The following is a 24530-nucleotide window of genomic DNA, read 5'->3' on the forward strand; positions in this document are numbered from 1 at the left end:
GTTTGGGGTTTTTTTTTCCACTGGTGGAATGTCAGTTCCTGAATTTGGCTTCCAAAGCTTGTATCAGTCCAAGCAAGGAGGAAATATTTGTATGGATTCTCTGCCCCACAGGCTGTAATTTCCTCCTGCGGTGTATAAAAACTCGGATCCCGAAGCACTGCTAACAACTCATGAGGTCCACTCTGTGCCTGGAAATGAGCTCTAAGCCTTGTTGATTTTATAGATGTAGGATGCCAGCTAATTTACAGACAGGCTTTGAGGACCATCACTCCACACTTTAAACCCTTCTTTTCCTCTGATCTTCATATTTCAAAAGATAATAAGGGGGTTCCTGTGTATTCCTTTTCTCGCAGCTTGAAATTATGACCATAAGAGCTAATGCCAAACATAAATAATCTTCCAAGCTCTAAACACTTCTCATGTATTGTAATCCACAATATCATTTGATATAATTGTCTCCAAGAGACGGGTAATTTGCAAAGTTTACAGGGATCTTCAAAGTTTTGGCAGAACTCCTCCCTTTCAGGAACCAAGGATCTTCTGTCATCTGAAAACTACCCAAAGGCTTTTCACAATGAAATCCAAAAGACAACTGCAAGCTTTGTTGTTTCGGCTGCTCTGGTCTAACTGAAACAGCTCACAAGCAGTTTGCAAAAACTTATATGGCATGTCTCTAGCTTTCTGGGGAAGCTGACACATCTTCAAAGGAAAGAGTGCTCTCTTGTGGTTGCAAGTCGTGTCAGATCAAGAACGCATACATGCAAGCGTAAGAGAAAACCTGCTTTCTTCTCCTGAAGAGAGAGAGGCTTTTTCAAGAAGCGTGAGTTTCTACAAATTGAATATGAGCATTTTCAAAAAGTCTTCAAGACTTTGCATGTTTCTTCTCATTGCAGGAATGTTCTGGTCATCGCTATGAGCACCTGTCTCAGATAAACAAATACAAAGGTGATGCCCTGATTGCCCCCTGCGTAGCTATTATTAGATGTTTACACAGGTACTGGCTTAACTGATAGACCCTACACACTGCTTTAATTGGGCAGTTGAAAATTCCTCCTGACTGTGCCAGGTCTGTGCTGCATCATCCAGTTTGCCTGCAGCTTGCCAAGGAGAAGAGGTGGACAAAAGACAAGGACTTCTGGCAGTATAAGGGCGTAATGTCCTCATTCACACCTTTCCTTCAAGACAGCCTGTTGTGTTAGGATCTTCTTCTGCAGCAATTGGAGGGCCTTTGACTTTTCCCATGTTGTTATTCAAGAGCTCCACAGTTACAATTTTTTCTGAAAAAACATCTTCACAGTTAACTGAATTTACTTTTTTTGCCACTATCGGTTTGGGGAGTTGAACGTTTAGTCTGGGAGAGCTGCGGGAAGGGATGGACGTGAAAAGCTACAGGCATGTAAGCTCTACTAAAACTGTTCTTTTGCTCAAAGTGAAAGTTTCCACCCTGCTCAGTCTTTCATGCCAAACTGCCTCCGAAGCATGAGTAACTGAAACAACATCCTCCACTCCGAGAAACACATTTTTATGTCTCTGCTGAGTCAGAAACCTGCAGCAATGATGTCAGCGTGCATTTTCAAGTCAGCCTTCGTATCTTTGCTGGCCTATTCTGCAGCTTCAAAAAACCACGGTAGGTACTCTTTACAGTACAATGAACGTACAGGCAGACTGTTCCAGACAGACATGAGTAAGAACAGTCCTGGACTCTGATTTATGCCATGGGCAGGATCAGCACCAAAATGGCTCAAAAGCCAAGGCAACTATCCAACTACTTTTACTTCTATTGCTAATGTTGCCTAGCAAGAGCTGGTGTTTGAAGCTGAAGGTTTTGCAGCATTACCTAGGAGTTAGCTAATGCATTTCATGAGGGGTTGAGATCTTTTCCAGTCACAACTAAATGCCCTTCTAAAACACGTGCCGTAGCTCAGGTGGAAAATATGGGTATGAGGCAAGAATTACTGGGGAACGCCCCATGGTATGTACAACTCATTTCAGATCAAATAATCAAAAGAACCTTTCTGCCTTTAAAAGAAGTCTTTGGAAATTGTTAAACAGTATGGGTTTTTCGGTATCACTTGCACTATAAACTCTGTTGTCCAGTAGAATTTTTTTCAGAAATGAATGCTTAAATGAAAATAGCTCATTCACTGTAGCACTAAAATAGGCCAGGACTTAAAGTTTTCTTAAAACAAAGATGATATTGGCCTCTAAGCAAACACCTGAAATAGGAAAAGGAGATTTGATCTGTGTCATTGTTAGATCTAAAATGCTGCTCTCTAGCAGTATTCTTGTAAGGGAATGGAAGCATGCCTCTCGGGTCTCAGGTGCCAGATCATTTCACAGCTCTCCATGACCTCGCCAGAAGTCTAGCCACGTTCAAAAGGCAGGGTTACATTTCAGTTCCGTTATCCAAATGCACTGTTCCCTGCTGCCAGACCTCTCTTCTATGTTTACTGTAAATGCAGGTCACCAGCACTTCCAGAGTGTCAGAACTGCACCTGTGCTAAACAGACGTCTGCTCTTCCTACAGAAAAGTCCATGTTGTTAATCCTTTAGAGGAATACATGAAGAAGAATTACAGGTGAATGTTATTTGTTAATCTGAATGATTGAAGCTGACCTCACGTCAAATGGACTCTACAGTCTGGTTTTGTTTGTGTGCAAGAGAAATAAGAAAATATGCTACAGGCTTTTGTTGAATATCTTGTTGACTATCTAATGTCACTTGCTTGGAAAGGAATTTGCCCTGGGCATGGAGCCAGTGCAAGGTCAACCCATCTTACACCCCACTGAAGGTCCTTGTTGAGAAAGTGAGCAGGATTAAAGAAACGTATTGTTCCTGTACCGACTTCTGCACAAAGCAGGCCCTTCTCCAGTATGTCTGCACATGCAGACGCAGTGAAAGTAGCAGGGTTGGCCCACCAAAGGGAAAGGCTAATATGGGTTCTTTTTAATTTTAAGAGTAGATTAAGACTCCATGGATAATGTTCCTCTTCTAAGATAAGCCTTGATCTTTTTTCTTACACTCTTTCCAGTTAACTCCTCTTCACACCTATGCCTGGATGTTGCTTTGACTCCACTGCAATTTAGATGGAGATCCAGGAATACAAGAATGAATAGTTTTGTGACTCTCTAATCCTGTTTTATCCTAAAGTATGGACCATCTCTTTCCAGCTCTATAGCTAGAAGTGAGAGCTGCACCTGAACTACCCAGGTTTATACTGTGACCATCACCAAAATACAGGCCTGCAAAGTGCTGAAAAGCCAATAAAGGCTGGTGAGAAATTTTGATTTTTTAATGTTAAAATGGTTGGCTTCAACCATTGCATTTTGTGTAATCTTCATTCAGTGTAAATCTGCTCGCTCTGAGAAAGAACCCAAGGGCAGGTTTGCAGTAGCAGAAGAGAACTGATTGTATCAAGATGTGGGCATGGTCCAGCAGGGACTTCTGCTCATGCCACAAAGAAGGACTGAAGTGTGTCTACTGCATCTCTTTCCCTCATGGTTTCACAAGTCTCCCTTATCTTTCAGTACGTCTCCAGGATCTGAAGACAACTTGAAAAATAGCTCTGCAATTTGTTCCTCACGCAGCAAGTACCACTATAAATGTCAAAAAACTAAGCTTTCAGGGGACATAGTGCAGTTGTCTTATCAAAACATTTCACATATAATAAGAGTGTTTGGTATATAGAAAAATATCTTCCCTTGCAGAAGAAACAGTTCTTAAATGTGTTTTATCACAATACCTTGGGTGTGTGGCATACATCTCTATAGACACAGATTAATTTCTCATTCAGTGACACTTCGTACTATCACTGGCTTCCTTTGATACTTGTACTTTAAACTGGTAGTTAAGATATCACTCGTTCAAGGGAGTAAAGTGACTACAAAAAAAAGCTGGAATCTCAGAGGATTCATGTTTGACAGTAGGAGAAAACACTCTTATCTGTGTATGACTACATCCAATCTGGCTCATAGGCTCAAAGTATTAGTTTCAGCTCAGATAGTTGAAATAGCATAAGGATTTTGGTGCCAGAGCAGTTCTGCGGTAGAATTACACTATCATAATTGGCATTAAGACGAGCGAGAGGCTTGGGATAACCTAGCATTTCAGGACTGAACCAAGATGTACTGGGTGTAATTGCGAAGTTGTAAGGATGAGAACTGAAAATGGAAGGTCTCAAGTCATCTCCTATGTAATATAGAATGCTATGTGAAGAAGGATACTTTTGGGCTTGTAATCATTCACTGGAGTTTCTAAGATATGCAGTATTAGCACTAACCATGTGAATATGTGGTACTACACACGTGAAAGTGAAGCACAGATAAACCTCCTGTCACAAGCTTAGCAGTCTCTGAAAACCTGAGGACTTGACGAGTTCTTTCTTGACTTGATGAAGCAACGTTTGTGGGCCAATTCAGATACACTCAGTCATGACTAGAGTAAGGATTATCTGGCTTAGTGGAGAACAGGAGATGTTGTGGGATATATGGTAAGCTAAATGACATCATTCTTTTGGTCATGAATGACAGAGACCTGAATTTACTTTGCCTGAACATAGTCCTCTAGAGGTTATATATTTAGACTACACTAATTACGCAAGTCCCAATTACAGGCCACAGACACAGAGAGGCAGCTCCAAAGGGAATTCTCACCCATCTCAGACACCTACCTCAGGATGGGGTGAAGCACCCTCTGAGACAGCCTATTTCTCTCCTTCCGCTACAGAGACAGCTTGAAGAACTAGTGTGTGCAAGGTGTCCAACTTTCTGACAGCTAAAGCCAAACGAGGAGAGCATGTTTCCATCCCTAGAAGAACCGATAAGTGTGTACTGAACTGGAATGACCCTTCCAAATTCTACATTTAGGCTCCTTAGATCAAAAGGTAGTGGGCAGAAAAATACCTTAAGTTTCCTCCTGTGCAGACACCCTATCCAGGGATGTCTTATTTAATGAGGCATCATTTAAGTGTAGGCATGATCAAATTACAGAACTACATTACTGTGTCTCAGGAAACAGCTGTTCACCCCAGCACTTAAGGAACTTGTAGATTGATTTAAGCAGCAAATGTGATGAATATCCACGTGTCACGGGTGAAAGCAAGCTACAAAACTACTTGCACACATCAAGAGATTCCTCTGCAATCTAGTCTTAGTTGGAATTATAGATATGAGCCGTAAATTACTGATAATCGAACTGCAGTCAATGTCTAGAAGGTAGCTGGGACACACAGACTGATGGTACTGGGGGAGATGAAACACAACCCTCTAATGAGAGCAGATAGGAGGGTGCAATGAAAAAGCAGTGGGGCCGCTGGGATTATTGTATGGGAAATCAGAGTAAGCATCGCACCCTTCTAGAAGCAGTGGCACCTGAAACCAAGGCAGGCGTTTTCGGCCAACAGACCATGCCGGGGATGATGCCCTGTGACCGGAGAGTGCCACCCAGATGCTCCTCCGAGGAAGGAGCACGGCCGTGTCCGGGCCGCCCCAGTCCACCCCACAGCGCCGGAAATATTCTGGAAACCAGGCGGGGAGGTGGCGGCGAAAGGGGCCGGAGCGCCGCCGAGGTTCACCGAAGGCAGCCGCGGCCTCCAGCGTGCTGGCTGGCGCCCAGCCCCGCGGCGGCTGCCGGGGGCAGGCGGGCCGGGGAGCCGCGGCGGGCAGGCGGCTGCCGGGAGGTCAGGGCCGAGCCGGGCCGGCACCGGGCGGGCCCCTCCGCGCCAGCATGGCGGCGGCGGCCGGGCCCGCCCCGTCACGGACCCCGGCGACGGCGGGCGGGGAGCGGCCGAGCCCCGGGGCGGTGGCGCCGCTTCCTGGATGTGGCGCGCGGCGGCGGAAGCGGCCCCCGTCCCCCTCCCGCCGCCGCCGCCGCCATCACCGCCGCCCTCTCCCGCCTCCTCCTCCGCGCTCCCCCCCCGCGGCCGGGCCCGCGCTGCTCGGGGCCCCGCCCATGAGGCGGCGGCGGCGGTGGTTGCGGCCGGGCCGGGGCTGGGGCTCGGGCCGGGGCCGGGGGCAGGCGCCTGCCCGAGGGGCGGCGGCGGGCCGGGGCTGAGGGCCCTGATGCGCCTGCGGCCGCTCCGCCGCCGGGCCCCATGCACCCCAGGTGAGCGCCCTCGCGTCCGCCGGGCTCGGGGGAGCGGGGGCCGTGGGAGGCGGGCGGGACGGCGGCCGGGCGGGGCGGGGGACGGGCACCTCCGGCCTTGCGGCGGCGGCGGCGCGCACTCCGGCCGAGGGCGAGGAGGGGAGGGGGTCGCCAAGCGGTCAGCGCCTCTCGCAGGCCCCGAGGCTTGGCCCCGGTGCTTCGCCGCCCCTCGGTCCCGGGGCGAGGGTGGTGGGTCCCTCTCCCCCTCCCTCGGGCGTCGCCGCCCCTCAGCAGCCGTGGGGGCCGGCGGGGATACCCCTGCCCCGCCGGGCAGCCGGACCTCTCGGCGCCGTCCCCGCGGAGCCCCTGCGGGCGAGGGGGGCAGGGGGCGGCGCGGTGCGCAGAGCGGCCACAAGCGAGATGAAAGTCGTCGGCGCCGTTTGCGGGCTCGGGCCGTCGGGTTGACTTGTGTGAGTTTGGTGCATTTGGCCGTTTTCCCAGGGTGAGCGGTACCTGGCCGTACTGGAGCGGCAGCCCGAGCTCCGGCTCCCGGTCGGCACGGCGACAGCTCGGGCCCGATGCTTGCGGGGGCACCCGAGCTGGGGTCGGGTGGGGGCTGCGGGGACTCGTTGCGGGGCTGTGAGCGCTGTTGGGGGCAGCCGGGCGCTCTGGCCCTGCAGACTCCAGCCAGGAGCTGGTGCGTGGGCAGGAGTGCCAGAGTGGACAGAGCAAAGGCCAGGCAGAGCTTGCAAAGTTGTTGACAATTAGGAGGCGACATCTTCTTGGCGTCCCCGTCCCCAGGGACCGGTTTGGGCTGCATGTGCGGTTTCAGACCCCAGAGGACAGACATGCCCCGAGCTGGTGTGGTTTCTCCCCAGGCTGGGGATTTGGGTGGCTGGGCAGCCCGGTGGTTCCTGCAGCTCTACGGCCGCACATATGGTGTGTGCCCACTTGAGTAGCTTGAGAGTTAAAGGCACTCAAGAACTACCGGTTGATCGCTCCGAAATAACAGATAATCCATGGTGCTAGCCTCTAATGTGATAGGGGCATATGCCATGTCTGCAAAACCAGACTGAGGCAGCCTGTTAAAACTATACAATGGCTCTACTGCAGTGGCGACTCTTGTCACTATTGGCCTGGTCGAGCTGATGGTGAATTAGAGGTTTTGTGTCCATTACTATTTTTAACTGATCTTTTGCCCTCCTCTTCCTTGACTTTGGTTTTTGAACATGAATGTAGCATCCAGAAGTCACAAACTATGAATCTGGTGCCATCGCCTGAGTAATTGTGACATTCAGCTTGTAAATGGATCTGTGTTCACAATACTTTAGACATAGTGGCTTTGACTACTACGACTGAGACTTTGTTTTCTGGATGGCAAGGAAAAAGCTATGGTCTGATTTGTGTTTTTGAACTGACTTTTAATCCTGGTTATTGCTATCTAATATGATCAATATGTATTGATTGTGATGTGATCACAGAGCGAGTGGCTAATGTGCTTTATGCTTAGCTTTCTAAGGCAGAGTTTTTACATGTCAATATCTGATTTTGAGTTTGTTTGCTCAGCCCTACCTCACTGCAGTACAGTCAGTAATCAGGAATGCTCTTGCTTCTGTTTTTCTTTTTCCCCTCCCCCCTCTGTTCCCTGGGCCCAGAATGAATGAAATGAACTTGAGTCCTGTAGGGATGGACCAGCTGACCTCATCCTCTGTGAGCAATGCCCTGCCGGTCTCGGGGAGTCACTTGGGATTGGCAGCATCACCCACTCACAACGCCATACCAGCACCAGGTAATGGAGAAAGCTCCCGCAAAGGGTGTGACAGCTCATGCTCTGTGTTTTACTGTCACAGGGATGTTTGTAACTGGGTAGCAGCGCTTACTCTGATAGCAAGTCATGGCTTTAGCAGGTAATGAGGTGATGCAGAATTGGGGAAGGATAGACCTTAAGCCATCCTTACGCGGGCAAAGCAAAAGCGATGTGTGCTTACCAGGCTTACACCTTAATGAGAGTCTTTTTTTGTTCTAATGGAGTGGTTTCCACTGTGGGTTGGTGGGTGGTAGCAGAATCCTTTGAAATAAAAACTGTACCTGCAAATCTGTGTCCATTTATGTCTGTCTTCACTCAGGTGAAAATAATGGTTGTTCATGTGTAAAGCGAAACTTTTTCCAGCTTTGTTTTTTCAGAGGGCTACACAGACAAAAGTCCTTCACAATTGTAAAGTAGAAGCAGGCCCTACGTAATGTATCCAAAAAAGATCTAGCCACATTCCAGGTGTGCTTCTCTGCTGTGGTAACTGTGATCCTTTCCTTGAAGCTTACCACCTTACTTTGATGGTACCATACTGTACTTCTATGGGGAGCTCCTGAGGAGTTAGTAACCTCTTCGTTAGCTTGTGTGTTCATAAGCTGAAGTAGTTCCACTGAATTTAAATGGGCATTTTCTTTCACAGGCTTGCCTGTTGCAATTCCAAACTTGGGCCCCTCCTTGAGTTCCTTGCCCTCTGCTCTGTCTCTGATGCTCCCAATGGGTATTGGGGATCGAGGAGTGATGTGTGGTATACCAGAGAGAAACTACACCCTACCTCCGCCACCATACCCTCACCTGGAGAGCAGCTATTTCAGACACATTCTACCTGGTAAGTGGTCTGGTGTTGATGGATGGGGAACAGAGAAATTGTTTTGAGAGCCACCTATTTCTGTCCTGAAGCAGGCAAGACCGACTGTTTTGCAGAGCTGTAAATTCCCTGAGTGTGTCTGGAATCTGTTGCATCATTTACACACCTTTATTTTCAGGTCTCTGTTGCTGTACATGTGTAGAAAGAGAACTGCAGGGCATTTTCTATTTAAACCAAACCTCTGATCACTCCTCTTGCTGCCTTGTTTTTAAGATGAACAGAAACCAAAGCATGCCTGGTTTCTATCTTAAATGGCTTGTAGCTCAAAAGCTGCTTCTTTTATTTCTCCTGTAGTCTGAAGCAGTACTTAATATGTACATAATAGTAGGTTACAGTAGTTTAAAGCTCAAAAAGAGCAAGCCACCAACTGAGGAGTTTTGGGCTTTTCCCCACCCATGGCATAGTTTTTCTTCATTTTTGTTCAAGGTTGATTTCCAAAGGCCTAGCATACTGATTTCTATCTTGATTCCTCTCTTGTGTGTGTTTTAGAGCGTAGTTGTAGAATTTTACATGTTAGTGTATGAAGGCACAGAAATTCAAACCTTAAGTTTAGTCCTTGTTTTGTTTTGTAGCTAAGATTGACAGGGTGGAAGGGGATAGATAAACTTCTTCAAGGTCAGCCAGTGAGCGTTGTTAGTTTAACCCAGCTTAGGAAAAAAAATCTCACCCAGATCTCACCCAGCTACCTGTTGACTAGTGGGTGAAATTGCAAGCTGCTTAGGATAACCTTTCTTACTGCATTACATGCCTGCCCATTTTGTGGGCAAAGAGTAGAGGAGGAGACAGTGCATTTGAGGACCAAAGGTTATTTGCCATTCTTCTGAGCTGGAATAATTTATGCGGAAATGTTTTCTTTTTCTTTCTAGTCTGTGTGATGTTTAGTCTGATGTTTCATAGGGGTCTTCCATCAGTCATCTTACGGCCTTCAAGGATCTTCCTTGTTCAAGCCACAAGGCAGCACGGCATGCAGAAGTATTTGATGCACCTGGTTAAATTGAACTGTCCATTTCTTGGCTTAGCCATTTTTAATGGGGTTGTGCTGCAGAAAGAATAGCTGTGCTTGTATCCTTATAATAACGGACATGTTTGAATGGAAAACTTACAGAACAAATGGCTCACAGGGTTCAAGGCCAAAAAGAAACATGCTGACTCAGATCTCACAGAATCTGCAAAATCTGTCTCTGTCTCCACTGGAAGTACTGTTTACTTGAATGTGCTGATGTATTTCCTCCAAAGACTTTTTTTTTTTTAGCTTTGTCCAAGAAGAGAAGTTGGTAGTATGTAAATACCAGGTTAGTGGTTTTTCATATCTTAAGTTCCAGGATTGATTGACATTGAGCAACTTCCCAGAGCTGCCGAAAAGGATGTTAGGGTTTTGGATTTAAATTTAACTGGGCTGTTATTTTAGGAGAAAAAACCCCATACTTTTCATGTAAGGAAAGAAAGCAGATGACACACAATACCTTTGAGAGACCTTATCTTGATCCTTCAGAATTGCAGTTGATGATGGCAGAGGTGGACAGTTGTGTCATTTAGCCTTAGAGGAATGAGGTAGCATTGTTAAACACCTGAGCAAAAAGGATGTATCCTGGAGAACTGTTTCTACTCCTACCAAAGATGAATCAGGGATCATCAAATGTTAGATTCCACTAGCAGTCCTTCATCCTCTGTGAGCTATTTCTTCAGAATGAAAAATTGTGCCTAAAATGTGAAGAACCTCTTTTGGCCTCAGTCTTTGTACTGAGGAGCCTGGGTTAAATGCTGCCAGAAACTTGGTTGTTTGGAGTTTGACAAGTAACCAGAGGCTTGCTCTGTTGGATGGAAGCTCTGTATTTGTTGTCAAATGATACTTCGACAAGAGTGTTGGCTTGGCATATGTTTGTGAGCCTTGTTTTGGAATCAGTGTTTTTTAATTGGACATAATGTAAAGAGCATGTCTTCAAGGATCAAGATCTTTTATGTACTATGCTGTGATGGTGAGGTATTTTTGTTCAATATTTGAACTCTTCTTCTCTTTCCCCCTTTCATTCCATCAGGTATCTTATCTTACTTGGCTGACAGACCTCCACCTCAGTACATCCATCCCAACACTATAAATGTTGATAGCAATCCGGCATTGTCAGTCTCCAGCAATCCCTCTGCCCTAGATCCCTACCAGCCCAGTGGAACCGTGGGGCTGGAACCAGGGATTGTCTCCATGGACTCCCGCGCAGTGAACGCGCATGGTGCTCAAAATCTGCATCCGAGTGACAGCCACGAGGTAGCACTGGATACTGCAATCACTATGGAGAGTGTTTCAAGGGTAACCAGCCCCATCTCTACAGATGGGATGACGGAGGAGCTTACGATGGATGATGTAGCTGGGGATCATTCACAGATCCCAAACAGCTCCCGGAGCCATGAACCTTTAGCCGTAGACACGGTGGGGAGTAACTTGACATCGGATGCGGTGGGACACAGCGGTGTCATTCCCATTCACGGTAGCACTTTGGAACTCCCTGTCGTCATGGAACCTGACCACATCACTGGGCGGGTGACAGGAATATCGGACAGCACACTAAATGACTCCATTCATACTGTGGCCATGAGCACCAACTCTGTGAGTGTGGCGCTCTCTACCTCACACAACCTAGCTTCCCTGGACTCGGTAGCTTTGCACGAAGTGGGCCTCGGCCTCGAGCCAGTGGCGGTGTCTTCCATAAATCAGGAAGTAGCCATGGGGCCAAGTCATGTGGATGTGTCTGCAGACAATCTCGCCTTTGTACCATCCTCTCTGCAAATGGAAGACTCCAATTCAAACAAGGAGAACATGGCAACCTTGTTTACCATATGTAAGTGCGCATTTCCTGCTTTCTTGGGGTAGGGTTTGTAATGTAGCTGTTGTCTGGTGGGATGACAGGACTCCTGTTGCTAGTCTTACGGATTTCCAGTGAAGGAAACTTAGTTATTTAATAAAAGTTTCAAAGGTTGGAACATCTGCAGCAGCAGATTAACCATGCTGAAATGACAGCAGAAATGGAAGTAGACATGATAGGACATAGTAGACATGATCGGTGTCATTCTCTTTGTATCCATCTCTCATGTTGCCTTGAGGTTGGAAGCAGAGTTATTTATGAACCTCTGGCCTTTTGTGTATATGCTGATACTATCCTTTGCAATGAGACTTGTCTTTCAGTTGCATCACAAATGACTCTTCTTGCCCCATTAAAAAAACCACAACAAACACCACCACAAGCCATACGTTTCATCAAGTGGGCATAGTTGTATAGTATGACGCTATGTGATTTTGCAAAAGTTTCATTGACACATGAACAATCATCATGAAAATGTCGTTCTCAACAAGACCTGCTGGAAAAAGAGCAGAGGGAGGGAAGTTTTTAATATTTCTAATTATTCTCATCAAAGGACTTCAGTCCAGAGGTTAGTTGGTCTTCTAGGAAGAGAGAAGCACTGGACATTGCACTCCCTCAATCCTGTTGTTCAAGGAATGGTGTTTGAGAACTGTGAAGTTCTCTTCTGCTGGGACAGCTGGCTTCCCACCACTGAAGCGTAAGGCCAGCTTCTATATTCAGTTTTATTAGTTGTGGTAGCATTGCTGGTGCTGCTCTTGCACGCAGTCTGGCCCTACAACTGCTGAGTGCTGCTCTTGCGCACGCAATCTGGCCCTACAACTGCCAGAGCCTTATGACAAGCTTTGCCCGCAGAACATTTCTTAAGAAATGGAAAGAAATAGTGCCTTGGTTAGCAATGGGAGAGGTGCAGTTTAGTGCCGAGTGTCTAGTCAGATATTTGAATTGAAACTTCTGTTCTGTGGGATTAAATACAACTTACATTCAGGTGGATGTAGAACTGTGATGAATTGACAACTCCTAGAGGAGGAGTTTTACAGATGATGCACTCGGAAGTTCTTACAAGCATCTGCTGCATGTTGAACAAATAATGGATAAAATAGTATGATATCCAATATGCTTGTGGTGAAATCGCTGGTGATTCACTGAAGTGAGACTTGATGTGCCAGCTTGTTGTCACTATACTTAAAGTAGTCCTAAGCAGTTTCCCAGATGATGCTTCCCGTTCATAGGATGTTTAATGGCTATTGCATGCCTGGTGCTTTCATGTGATTTGCAAAATAGATCCTTGACTTGGCAAGGTTTAACTGTTGTTTTTTAAGTTCTTCTGAATAAAACATGAATTTTTGTCCAGACAGGTTAGAGCAAGGAGGAGGAGTTGTTTTAGAGTCTCTCGGTGGTTTTTCCCTACTGAGAAGGCAGGAGACAGAGCCTTTTGCAGAAAACTTTTTACTCTGTTCCTAAATGGGAAGAAAACAGTGTGCCTTTGCTACAGTCCTGAATGTTTGTGAAACTTTTAAGTAGCCCTTTTTTTGGTCATCTTTGCCTATAGTTCTCGATACTCAGATCAGAGAAGTAATTACTGTGATCGTCCCCCTCATTATTTGACAAGAACAGAAACAGAAACTGAAAAATTTTGCTTCCTGTAGAGTGTTGCATTTTTTGTTCCCAACTTCTTAAAAATGTATGAATCCCTAAAACCTTTCCAAGTGGAAGTGTCACATGCCTAGAACTTGCTTTTCTTCCCCTTTGCCTTTCCTTGCAGCTAGTCCACAGACCTGCAGCTGTGTGTGCTAGGCAACGCTTAGAAACAACTGTTACAAATAGTGTTTCTCATTACTCAGGTCTGGTGGCTGTTGTTGCTGTGCTCCTACATGTCATCTGTGAACATGAAGCAATGCTTATATAGGTTCTACCTAATAATTTTCTGAGTACCTTCCTATCTGTAATTGTGTAGTTGATCAAACTGTACTTTGTATGGGGTCAGATTCTGGTACTTCGATGTATGGAGTGACCCAAAAATATCTTTAAACAAGAAATAATGGAGCTGTTCTTTGTGCCTGCTGGAGGCTACTTCTGTGATAGGTCTCTTGTACTGGAGTTGAGCCATCAAGAGGCCAAAGAAGGTCTTTGTGGAAAACCTGCTTAATTAGCTGAGCTTCTTCAGATGAAGATTTATCATGAGGGTGGTTGCTGAGTAGTTGTTGGTTGCTCTATTCATAGAGAATTAAAATGACACAGTTTTTCTAGATGAGAGCATTTTATGCTGTACTTTTCCCCAAGCTTATTAGACTGAAGACTTCCACTGGTTTATTTTTCAGCAGTACTTATGCTGAATGACAGATTGGGAAAGCGATGCTACTGATTCTTCTTTGGGCTTTGTTTTTTTGTTCCATTCAGCGGCATCCCACAGAGGTCCACTGTATGAGCAGTGAGGTCAGATATTTGCTGCCATAAAGATTTGCCCATTGTCTGAATTTAAATGGAGATAAGAGGTTTCAAATTGGAAAAATTTTAGAAAGAAGACCTTACTGTCCCTTTGCATGAATATCCTTGAGGTTTTACATGCAAGAAAACTCTTGATGTTCCTGGTCAATTCCAAAAACATAACCGGTTACAAAGTGTTTGGTTTGGTATGGCTTGGATTTTTCTGCCATTAAAGGTAATTTCACTTGTGAGCAGAGAGAAAATAGCTTTTCCATCATCAGCATTACTGCCAGCTGTGGGGAGACTGCCATCTATTTTGCAGTAGTTTAGATGAAGAGTGGACTTTGTCCCATTGCTGGATTACCCCTGTATGGATAGTCTGGAGTCTAGGTGATTAATTTACCATCAGGAAGGCAGGTGGATATCCTCACATTTGATCTGAATTGGCTAGGAACAGTGACATATGCATTGGTGCCCATCTGACTGTAATAATATGGTTTGTATTCTTCTGAGTAAATAAACCAGATAGAAGCAGCCTTGGGCAGGAGCTGAGCTGAAGCATATTGGCTGGGAACTGATTGCACTTTGGGGACCGTTGCATCTTTTTAATCGCTGTTGTCCCTTCCCCTCTTTGCAGGGTGCACACTGTGTGACAAGGCATATCCATCAGACTGCCCAGATCACGGGCCCGTCACCTTTGTCCCTGACAACCCGATAGAGAGTCGAGCCAGGCTTTCTCTCCCTAAGCAGCTTGTCCTTCGGCAGTCTATCATGGGAGCTGAAGCAGGTAAGAATCAGATTAGTATGTATTCTATGCAGTGGTTTAAAATACACTCAATGCCTGAAACCCAAAACTGTAGGGATTTTAATATGGGAAAGAAACACTGCAATAGAGAGGTGGTTCTGTCTTCTGTAATCACCCTGACTTACATTGTGCAAGAGCTTCTTGTCCTCTGATTACTACTTAGGCTGCAGCTAGACTCTGGAGTGTTACTGGAACACTTCATAAGGTCAAGCACAAGCAAGGTATGGTGTTTATTTTTATTGAGCTAAACAGCCCAGGCACAGCTTTGATAAGAAAACATTACAGCACTTAAAATTTGTGGGAGGATAGCAATTAGAAATAATGAAGGAGATTTCTGTCTGCTTGTTCATCAGCTTGGTTTGTTACCTGTGGGTCTTCTGGATGCTCACATTGGAGTATTGATCACGAGTGCCTCTTTTTTTTGTTTTTTTTTCCCCTCCCCCCCCCTTTACATTTGGCATGCAGACTGTGACCTTGTCACTGGATGTGGACCTTGTTACTGTATTTCACACAATTGTCACCTGGAAATGGAAGAGTACAATGCAATACCCTAAGGATCTGAAGGCTAGAGAAGAATGTGATTATTGGCTTGCTTAGTGATGCTGCTTGTTGAGAGTAGATTACATCTGTTCTTTTCAAGCTGCACTAGTTTCCAGTTTATTCCTAAAACCTATTCAGTGTATTCATGTAGACCTATACATATATAAATGTTTAATAATAAATAATATACACGCAGGAATCCCTCTGCCCATGACAGAAATACAGCTGCCTCTGGGGAGAAATGCAGAAGCTGCTTAACAATGCCCAGCAACAATTCTGGAAATTCCTGGGGATTAGGTAGGCGAAATGTAGTTACTGAAACTAGTATTTTCTGCTTCTGCAGAAAGTGCCATGAAAACTTTAATTGGTACAAGTGGCTAGGATCTTAGTTTTATAGCTTACTGAAAAGTAAATTACTTGCTTTTGACAAACAAAATAAATATTTGTAATTACAACAAAGCGGCTCCCAATAGCGTCATGTGGTGGTGGTGGTTCTTGTCTCTGCCTTAGGTGTGTTTTACATGTGAAGTAGAAGCTTTCATGATCTTATGCCTAGATCCTCCCCCTGGAGCATTATCCCATAAGCCTCCCACCTCTCTGTTATGTATGTTTAGTTGCTTAAAGAATTGATTTCTGCAGATTTTGGTCTTTTACTGATAGGTGTGTGGACACGAGAAACCATTCCTGTAAGGACTTGTTTTGGACCTTTGATCGGGCAGCAGAGCCATTCTCTGGAGGTGGCTGACTGGACAGACAAAGCAGCTAGTCACATCTGGAAGGTCAGTGGATGTTGTGGCTCACAGAGTCTGCAGGCATGCCTTTATTTGATGAAAGCCACCACATGACACAGCAGCTTTAATGTTACCATCCTTTCTAAAAATCAATATTAATGCCGTTTGATTGTCTAATACTTAATATCAGCATAGCAGAGCTGTATACCATGTAATATGCTGGTAATGAGTCCTGAAGTACAATGAACTTCTTTAATGCCTTTTCTTTTAAAGGGCTGTATGTGGTTTTCCAGTATTTGTGCGGAGTTGCAGCAGAGATTGTATATGAATTACTAGGCAGCACTTGTTTGTTTTCTATCATTGTTTATTGAAAGTTCCCCCAGGCAATGAAAGATTTGTTTTAGGAAAGCCACTTTAAAGCTTTCTTTTTCACATCATTTCATGTTCAGAAAGTAAAATTGATCTATATAAATAAACATGTACAGTTTACCCAGACATTATTGTTCACAGGGCTTGGCTTGTAAGAAAAACGGCCAAATGCATTTCTGCTGGGAGCTAAAGGTGTTGTGTGGGAAAGATGCTGATAAACACGTTTTGTAACCTCCTGGGTAGCAGAGAGGTCAAGATTTCTGTGTGAAAGGGAAAGTAAGGAGTAAGAACAGGGCTGTGGTCTTGGCAATGGCAATGGAGACCTCCTGGCTTGTTCTAGGTAAATACATCCTCTCTTAAAGAGAGAAGCTGGCTTTCACTGCATTTGTTGCTGTGTTTTGTCCTAAGATTGCATTTGTTTTTCTTGGTAGATCTATCACAATGGTGTCCTGGAGTTCTGCGTCATTACAACTGATGAAAATGAATGTAACTGGATGATGTTTGTACGCAAAGCTAGGTGAGAACCACCGGTACTGCGCCAAGTAGCTTGGAGTGTGAGCTGCAGGCTCATAGGAGGCTGTGATGGAGAATGTCCACTGCTGCACTGACTGCCCAGATGGGTAATGAGCTCGGGACCAAGGAACCTTCAGGAATTATCTATGCATCTTGGACTGGTGGGGAGAATGAAACAGAGCACCCAGTGGCGAATGTTATGGGGGAATCAGTATGCATGCTGCAGTAAACCAGCCCCAAATCTGCCCACATACTTAGTTTCTCTTGTTCTAAAGCTTTAAACCAGGTTCTTTTTATATTAGCTTACTGTGTATTAGCTTGTTATTACCTTACCTCTCTTCCATTCCTTTTGGATACGACTGTGAAGTTGACGTTGATTGCCTGTTTGATTTTAATACTTGATTAGGAAAGTGTCCCTGGGTTTTTTTGGCCAAGTTCCAAGCTCCTACAACTCCTGAGAGCTGTCCTTTTCAGTCTTTCTGGAGCCTGTGATGAAAACCATCCAGACTGCCTTCAGTATTGCTCCATACATGGTCCACTGAGAAGGCTGAACCTTTCTTACTGCTCTGTGACACAAAGCAGGTTTCCCCTGCAACTTGCTTCATTGCTTCCGTATGCAGGAATCTAGAAGTTAATGCTTGATCTCCCACTGCAGTGGGGCAGAACTTTTGCTGGTTTCAAATACCGGGAACAAATATATATGTAAGATACAGCTTCAGAAGATGAATCCTCACATCTTGGAAATGCTTTTCAAGAATTATTTTTGAAGATAATTTTGCTTTAAGACTTTACTGATACTTATTTCTTCCTCATGTGTTCTGTATTTCTTAAGGGAGTTGGTATGAAAAAATGTATTTTTGTAGTTTCTTAAGAGATCATAAACTATCTTCTCTCAGCCCACTCTAATGTCTATTAATAGTTTTCTCAGCAAGATATTGCAGTGGTGTGAAAAATGTATCATTTGGTGGAGCAGATTGATTCTCAAGGTCCGGTTTTCCTTTACTTTCCTTTATTAAAGAAGGACAGAAGTGACAGGAAAGTTTTATAGTGTGCTGACAAGCACTGAGGTTTTCTCATGACCTATTTATAGGAATTTCCTTCTTTTTTTTCTCTCTCTCAAAAAGTCATTATTTCTGGAGGGCTTTCTTTTATTTCATAACTCTCATTATTGCTGTAGGAACCGGGAAGAGCAGAATCTTGTGGCTTATCCTCACGATGGAAAAATTTACTTTTGCACCTCTCGGGACATCCCACCTGAACATGAGCTTCTCTTCTATTACAGTCGGGACTATGCACGACAACTTGGTAAGTAAACACTCATCTTTGTTAGCTCTGCAGGGAGTACTCGGTTTGAATTCCCTTTTAGTCCCATCTCTGGGCACTGTGACTTGGGGAGTGCGTTATGTTCCTTCTCAGTTCCTAGTGGTGCATGTCATAGTTTCCTTTTACATCTCATGACTACAGGAGTACCATCGTTTAAAAGAAACAGTTCACTATCTAATTCCACTGATCAGGAGTAAATGGTTGCAGTTTCAAAGAAAAAGGATTGTTTTTCTTCTGTTCATCGATGTGGTCCTAAGGGAGTTTTGCTAGCTCAAGATCTTCCTATCCTTCCCCGCCTTTGGTTGTTTGGTGGAACTGTGCTAAAAACCATTCCAAAGTTTGGCCTCTCATAACGTTTTAAATGGCCTACCTAAAAGAGCGGAAAAGCAGGAACCAGGGCTGAAAGGAATGGGGGTAGAAATCCCTGCAGCTGGCTTTGCTACCACAGACAAAGTGTTAACGTGGGTCACACTCACACTCTGTTAGGCCTTGCTGTGCCTCACTAAAAGTGATGCTTCTGTGCCCAAAGGTGTCCCCGAACATCCGGACATGCACATCTGCCACTGCGGAAAGGAATGCGCTTCCTATGCGGACTTCAAGGCCCATTTGAGCAGCCATATTCACAGCCACCTCCCCAGTCAGGGGCACAGCAGCAGCCATGGGCCAGGCCATGGCAAGGAAAGGAAGTGGAAGTGCTCCATGTGCCCCCAGGCTTTCATTTCCCCTTCCAAGCTCCACGTCCACTTCATGGGGCACATGGGCATGAAGCCGCACAAGTGCGATTTCTGTAGCAAAGCTTTCAGTGATCCTAGCAACTTACGGACACACCTCAAGATACACACAGGTAAGGGTCGGCGACTTTACGGAGTTGCCTGTGCTAGTAAAACATTGGAGCAGGACCTGTTCTCTCTGATCCCTTGGCCAGTTGGCAGGGCTTTTGTCCATAGATCTAAGCTCTTAGAAACAGAATCGTAGAATGGTTTGGGTTGGAAGGGACCTTTAAAAATCATCTAGTCCAACCCCCCTGCCATGGACAAGGACACCTTCCACTAGACTGGGTCACTCAGCCCCATCCAGCCTGGCCTTGAACACTTCTGATGGTGGGGCATCCACAGCTTCTCTGCGTAACCTGTTGCAGTGTCTCACTACCCTCACTGTAAAAAAGTTTCTTCTTTATGTCCCATCTAAATCTATCCTCTTTCAGTTTAAAACCATTGCCCCTTGTCCTGTCACTACAGGTCTTGGTAAAAAGTCTCTCTCTGCCTTTCTTAGAAGGTCCGTTTAAGTACTGAAAGGCTGCAATAAGGTCTCCCCCAAGGCTTCTCTTCCCCAGGCTGAACAACCCCAACGCTCTCAGCCTTTCTTCATAGGAGAGGTACTCCAGCCCTCTGATCGTTTTCATGGCTCTCTTCTGGACCCACTCCAACAGGTCCATGTCTTTCCTGTGCTGGGGACCCTAGAACTGGACGCACCGCTCCAGGTGGGGTTGCACAAGAGCAGAGCAGAGGGGCAGAATCGCCTCCCTCAACCTCCCTTTGTAAGAACGCCGGCACCCTGGCTGGCTGCCCAGGCACTGCCCGAGGGAGCGTTGGCTGGTAGGGTGGGACTCTGCTGGGTTCAGTGGTGTGGGTGCCCAGAGAAGAGTATGTAGACCTGTGTTCTGGCTGACTGTGCCACATCTAAAAGCATTTGATGATTTGAAGTTGGTTACAGTTGGGAAGAAGTGTCAGCCTTCGTCTGGGAGACAGAAATTCTTTGTTCCCACACAGCAGATCCAGTGCTGGCAGTTACGATTAAAAAAGGGTTCCCTTCTGCTCATGAGAAAAAGTCAGCTGGGTTTGAGAGCTTGTAATGTGGAAAGTTGTCCACTTAAATATGGGGCTGAGATCTTTCCCCTCTTTTGTACTTGAATTGTTTTTCATCTTAAGGAAATGGGACAAGACTGAAATTGGTGACTGTGGGGCAGATTCCTGTGGATAAGGCTCAGCTCTGTCACTCATGAAAACTTAAGTCTGAACATGCTGTGGGCATTTGGATATCACTAGAGCCTTTGGGGATAAAGGGAGAACTGCCAGCAGATCAGCAAACAAGCATTAAAACAGGAAAACAAAATAGTGAAAGATGAACAGTGTGGGTATTTTTATCCCCCCTTTCCCCCCAGTAAGGTTGAAATAGCTATTGGGAATCACAGAATGCAAATCACAAAGCTGGAAAGGGAATAACCCTGGGAGTTCAGTGCACTTGAGTTAAGCATAGCAAGCTGTGGGCTCAGTAGTGAGGAGTTCTAATAAACCGATCAAGTACAAATGTGGTACTCACAGGGAGGGGAATTCAAGTGGTATTCAGGCTTAGTCTGCATTCAGTGCTGTGCAGGGGATTTGAACTATATGTGGCAAAGAATAATGGAAGATCTATAGGTAAGTGGGAAAGTGGGATAAAACACAGAAGTTACCGAAGAGCCAGTGAGCTTTGCACTTGTGCATTTGTTAGTAAGAGAACTTGTTTTTCTAGACAAAGGCAATGCAGTGCATCAGATATGGTTGGGCTCTGGTAAGGCATCAGATACAGTTCCTGTGGGAAATAAGTGGAGAGGGGGAGGTACTAATGTACAGTAATTAAATGGCTACCATGGTTAATATTAAAAAAGAGGCTACAATTATTTTTAGTCAAGTATTCATCTTTGGTAAGCCTAGTCTCGTTAAGTGTTTGCCTGAATCTCTTTGCTGGAAAATTTACAAGCCTACTGGTGATGTTTTGGTATGCAGAACAGGGGGGCACCCTTGGTGTAGACAAGGAGCAGAAAGTCTGTCTCACAGGAAAACTGACCACAAGCACCGGAGGAAGAGGGATCAGTGGTATTTAGAAGGACAAAGTGCAGAACCCTGCATCACATGAATGGCTCAGTGGTTTGAAACAGTAGCATGAAGTGGATTTGTTGGCTTGGGGGCATGGGATGAAAAGCTTTGGGAGTGATGAAATGAGGTCAGATGCCTGTTTTTTGCATAGCTAAATCTAGACTGTAACTAGGTAGGCCTTTACACCGATTCTGAAGGCACTGCAGGAGGAAACAGGTCCTGTTCACAAATAGTCTGCCTTTCTTCAGGGTAAAATTTTATTTTTCAGAAGTGGTCAGGCTTGTTTGCTTACTGTATTTCTTGGGACACCGACTGTCAATTTGTAATCCCAGGTCAGAAGAATTATCGCTGTACCCTCTGCGACAAGTCGTTCACCCAGAAGGCTCACCTGGAATCGCACATGGTCATCCACACGGGGGAGAAGAATCTCAAGTGCGATTACTGTGAAAAGCTATTCATGCGGAGGCAGGACCTCAAGCAGCATGTACTCACTCACACGCAGTAAGTGATCTCACAGGATGCGTTGGAACAGACAGTGCAATAAATAATGAAGCTGAACAGCTCAAGAGAGAATCTCCAGTTTGCAAACAGTTTGGCCTAGGGAGTATGGCTTCATCCTCTAAACAACAGAGAAGTTAATCTGGACAAATTCCTTGTTACTGGCTGAAGTTGTGCTGTTCTACTGTTTGCAAGAATTTAATGACACAGGAAATTCCAGGCGTGCACCTTGTGAAATTGCATTCTGGAATGCTCATCATTTTGAAGAGAGTGGGGGTTAGTTGATTTACATCTAGTTCTCTGCTGAGAACTGTTCCCACGTCCCAGCATGACCACGAAATATCCTAAGCTCCTCAATGTTATTCTCACCAAGTAGCTTGTTAGTGAAGTCTCCCTCTATTTTAGCACCAGGCTGGGGGTGCAGCCATTCCCAGTTCTTACCTCCCCCCAGGTCTCATTCCTGCACTTGGTCTCCTGCTCTTCCTGCAGGGAGATACCCAGTCTGGGCAGATCCCCACCCCCAGGTCCTCCTCCAGTTATCTATGGGTCTCTCCCAGCTTCTTGGCTCTCCGCCAAGCCAGATCTTTCCTTTTGCTGAGAGTATCTCTCCATCCTGTTTAGTTACTCCCAGTCCAATGTCCTTCCTTATAGGCTGCTTGCCCAAAGCTAGTCCCTCTGCTTATTTAATTTTCAGCATCTGGTTCTTGTACTGACTTGGAATCGATAGCCCCTTCTGTCCTGCTGCCTAGGAGACAGCCTAGTGCAGCTCGCGTGAACGTGAGACGGACAAGACAGACTTGCTGCTTGTTCTTATGGCCAGAGCCGGGAGCACTGCTGCTGGGAGGTCTTTTTTTACAGTCATCTACAGAATTTGACTGTGCAGTCTGGTAAGCCTCTGCTTAGCATTTACAGACTGAGGGTTGTTAACGCTCAGAAGCTTTGGGGTTTTTTTTGGTTTTTTTTTTTTCTCCCCTGTTTAGGCAGGGTGGGAAGGAGGGAGACTAACCCTTCCGCCATGACAACATCTCTGCCCTTGCCACAACATGGAGCTTAACCAGAGTTTGGTCTTACTCAGAAAATAAACAAACAAAGGCCTTGTAGAATTCTTTCTTCTTTAATTACCATGAGGAAAGAAAAACAGTTGGTTACAAGTTAGCAGTTAATCCAAAAAGCCTGACTTTTGCCAATGATGTTCAGGGGCAGGGGGGGAAGCAGAGAATAGTGGCTTTGTGTACATACTGTGTGAGAGAAAACGGAGCAGTATTTACACTTCAGTGCTGCGGTACTGCTGTTATTTCTGGTCTGCTTCTCCTTCATGTACATTGAAAATAAGATTTAGGAGTAAACCCCACTATTTATTACAGTATATTTAATATAGCATCAGCTGCCTTGAGGCAGAAGCAAACTAACTTTTTCATGTCTTGCAGAGAACGGCAGATCAAGTGCCCCAAGTGTGACAAGCTGTTTCTGAGGACAAATCACCTGAAGAAGCATCTCAATTCACATGAAGGAAAGAGGGACTACGTCTGTGAAAAATGCTCCAAGGCTTATCTAACCAAATATCACCTCACTCGCCACTTAAAAATATGTAAAGGCCCCACATCTGGCCTGTCAGCCCCAGAGGAGGAAGAGGAGGAGGATTCAGAGGAGGAATTAATAGACTCTGTCAGGACTGAAGACTGTAGGATTACCAACGGAGTCTATACAACAGGTGATGCCCTCTCTGGACACAAATGAAGAGAAGAGAGAGGGAAATTTTCTTGGATGTTATAACTAGGGAAGGAAAAAAAACCAACCCTCTTCCTTGTTTCTCCAGTCAACACCATATGTCAGATGAGGCGTTTTCCTACTGTTTTGGTTTCTGCACTACCACCGCTTAATGAACTCTGTAGCCAGAACACTGAATGAGAATGGATCGTGCATGTACAAGTGAAGAGTCGCTAAGAAGGAAATGTGAGGCAACATTTTTTTCACACACTGTGCATACTTCTTTTCCAAATCACTCAGATTAATCCATCCAGTGCTGGGATACGTGACACACCTTGCATAGCCCTTTGAGTAAAGAGCCACAAACGAGAAATGTAGTTGAGTGATTGCAGTGACATGTAAGCCAGCTGTCCTTAACTGCCAAAGCCATGACAATTTGAGAAACAAACAAAAAACAGTGGTGGCAGTTGATGTATTTTTGCTTTTGAATTCTTTTTCACTGAAGGATGTTTGGCGCAAAGCTCAGGTTTCCTTCTTTTAAAAAAGAAAAAAAAGCTTTGGTTTAAAAAAAAAAAAAAAGCACCGGTGAAATCAGCATTTGCAGGCAAAGCAATTACCCCAGTACAGAAAATCAAACATTGGCTTTTGGAGAACAGTTATTGCCTCTTCTCACTCCAGTTCACTTGACCATATAAGCAGGTGAAGAGGTAAAGACTGTACAGACTCAGTAAGGAAGAGGCTTACAGATGATCAGACAGTGTTTACAGTATATATTACCTGTTGTGCTGTAAACCTTTTACCACCTAGAATGATGGGAGGGTTTGCTGCTAATATTATTTATGGAATGAAGATGTATTTCATGCGGTTGTTTTCTTTTGAAAAAAATTAAAGATGTGGCTCTTTTCTAATGTTCTTTTTTTAGTATTTATACATTTAGGAAAAAAAGGTTCCCATTTCTGATGATGCTAAGACAACACCGCTTTTCCATCAATCATCTGCCTCTCCCAAGCTTTCCTGGGGTAAGGTAGGTATGGGCAGGAGCACCTCCACAAACAGGTGCAGCTAAGAACCAGTCTTCAAACCATCAAGATTTGCTGCATGGCTCTGGCTGTGCTGCAAAAGAAGAGTCAGCTGAGCTCTGTCCTCTGACAAGGTAG

The 24530-nt window shown here is 45.2% G+C and overlaps 1 protein-coding gene across 3 annotated transcripts; it reads left to right on the forward strand.

The window, feature by feature from the left end:
- The first annotated feature begins 5844 nt into the window (after positions 1 to 5844).
- Positions 5845 to 24286, forward strand: PRDM4 (PR/SET domain 4). 3 transcript variants are annotated; one of them, XM_037388285.1, is made up of 11 exons: positions 5845 to 6102; positions 7737 to 7870; positions 8532 to 8717; positions 10793 to 11587; positions 14670 to 14819; positions 16017 to 16156; positions 16909 to 16994; positions 18168 to 18295; positions 18843 to 19157; positions 21501 to 21669; positions 23094 to 24286. In XM_037388285.1, the coding sequence occupies exons 1-11, from the start codon at positions 6092 to 6094 to the stop codon at positions 23401 to 23403; spliced, it is 2424 nt and encodes an 807-aa protein (XP_037244182.1). In that variant the 5' UTR covers positions 5845 to 6091; the 3' UTR covers positions 23404 to 24286. The 3 variants fall into 3 exon arrangements, with proteins under 3 accessions (XP_037244182.1, XP_037244183.1, XP_037244184.1); XM_037388286.1 differs by having other exon boundaries at positions 16038 to 16156; positions 23094 to 23654; XM_037388287.1 differs by lacking the exon at positions 14670 to 14819 and having other exon boundaries at positions 16038 to 16156; positions 23094 to 23654.
- Positions 24287 to 24530: the final 244 nt, after the last annotated feature.

This window comes from Falco rusticolus, chromosome 5, assembly GCF_015220075.1.
Source record: "Falco rusticolus isolate bFalRus1 chromosome 5, bFalRus1.pri, whole genome shotgun sequence".
Taxonomy (NCBI): domain Eukaryota; kingdom Metazoa; phylum Chordata; class Aves; order Falconiformes; family Falconidae; genus Falco; species Falco rusticolus.

What these genes read in the sequence shown, in the direction of transcription:
- PRDM4 (XM_037388285.1), top strand. An exon ending in TTTCAGACACATTCTACCTG is followed by an intron (nt 8,718 to 10,792) that starts GTAAGTGGTCTG and finishes TCATTCCATCAG; the next exon opens with GTATCTTATCTTACTTGGCT. An exon ending in GGCAACCTTGTTTACCATAT is followed by an intron (nt 11,588 to 14,669) that starts GTAAGTGCGCAT and finishes CCCTCTTTGCAG; the next exon opens with GGTGCACACTGTGTGACAAG.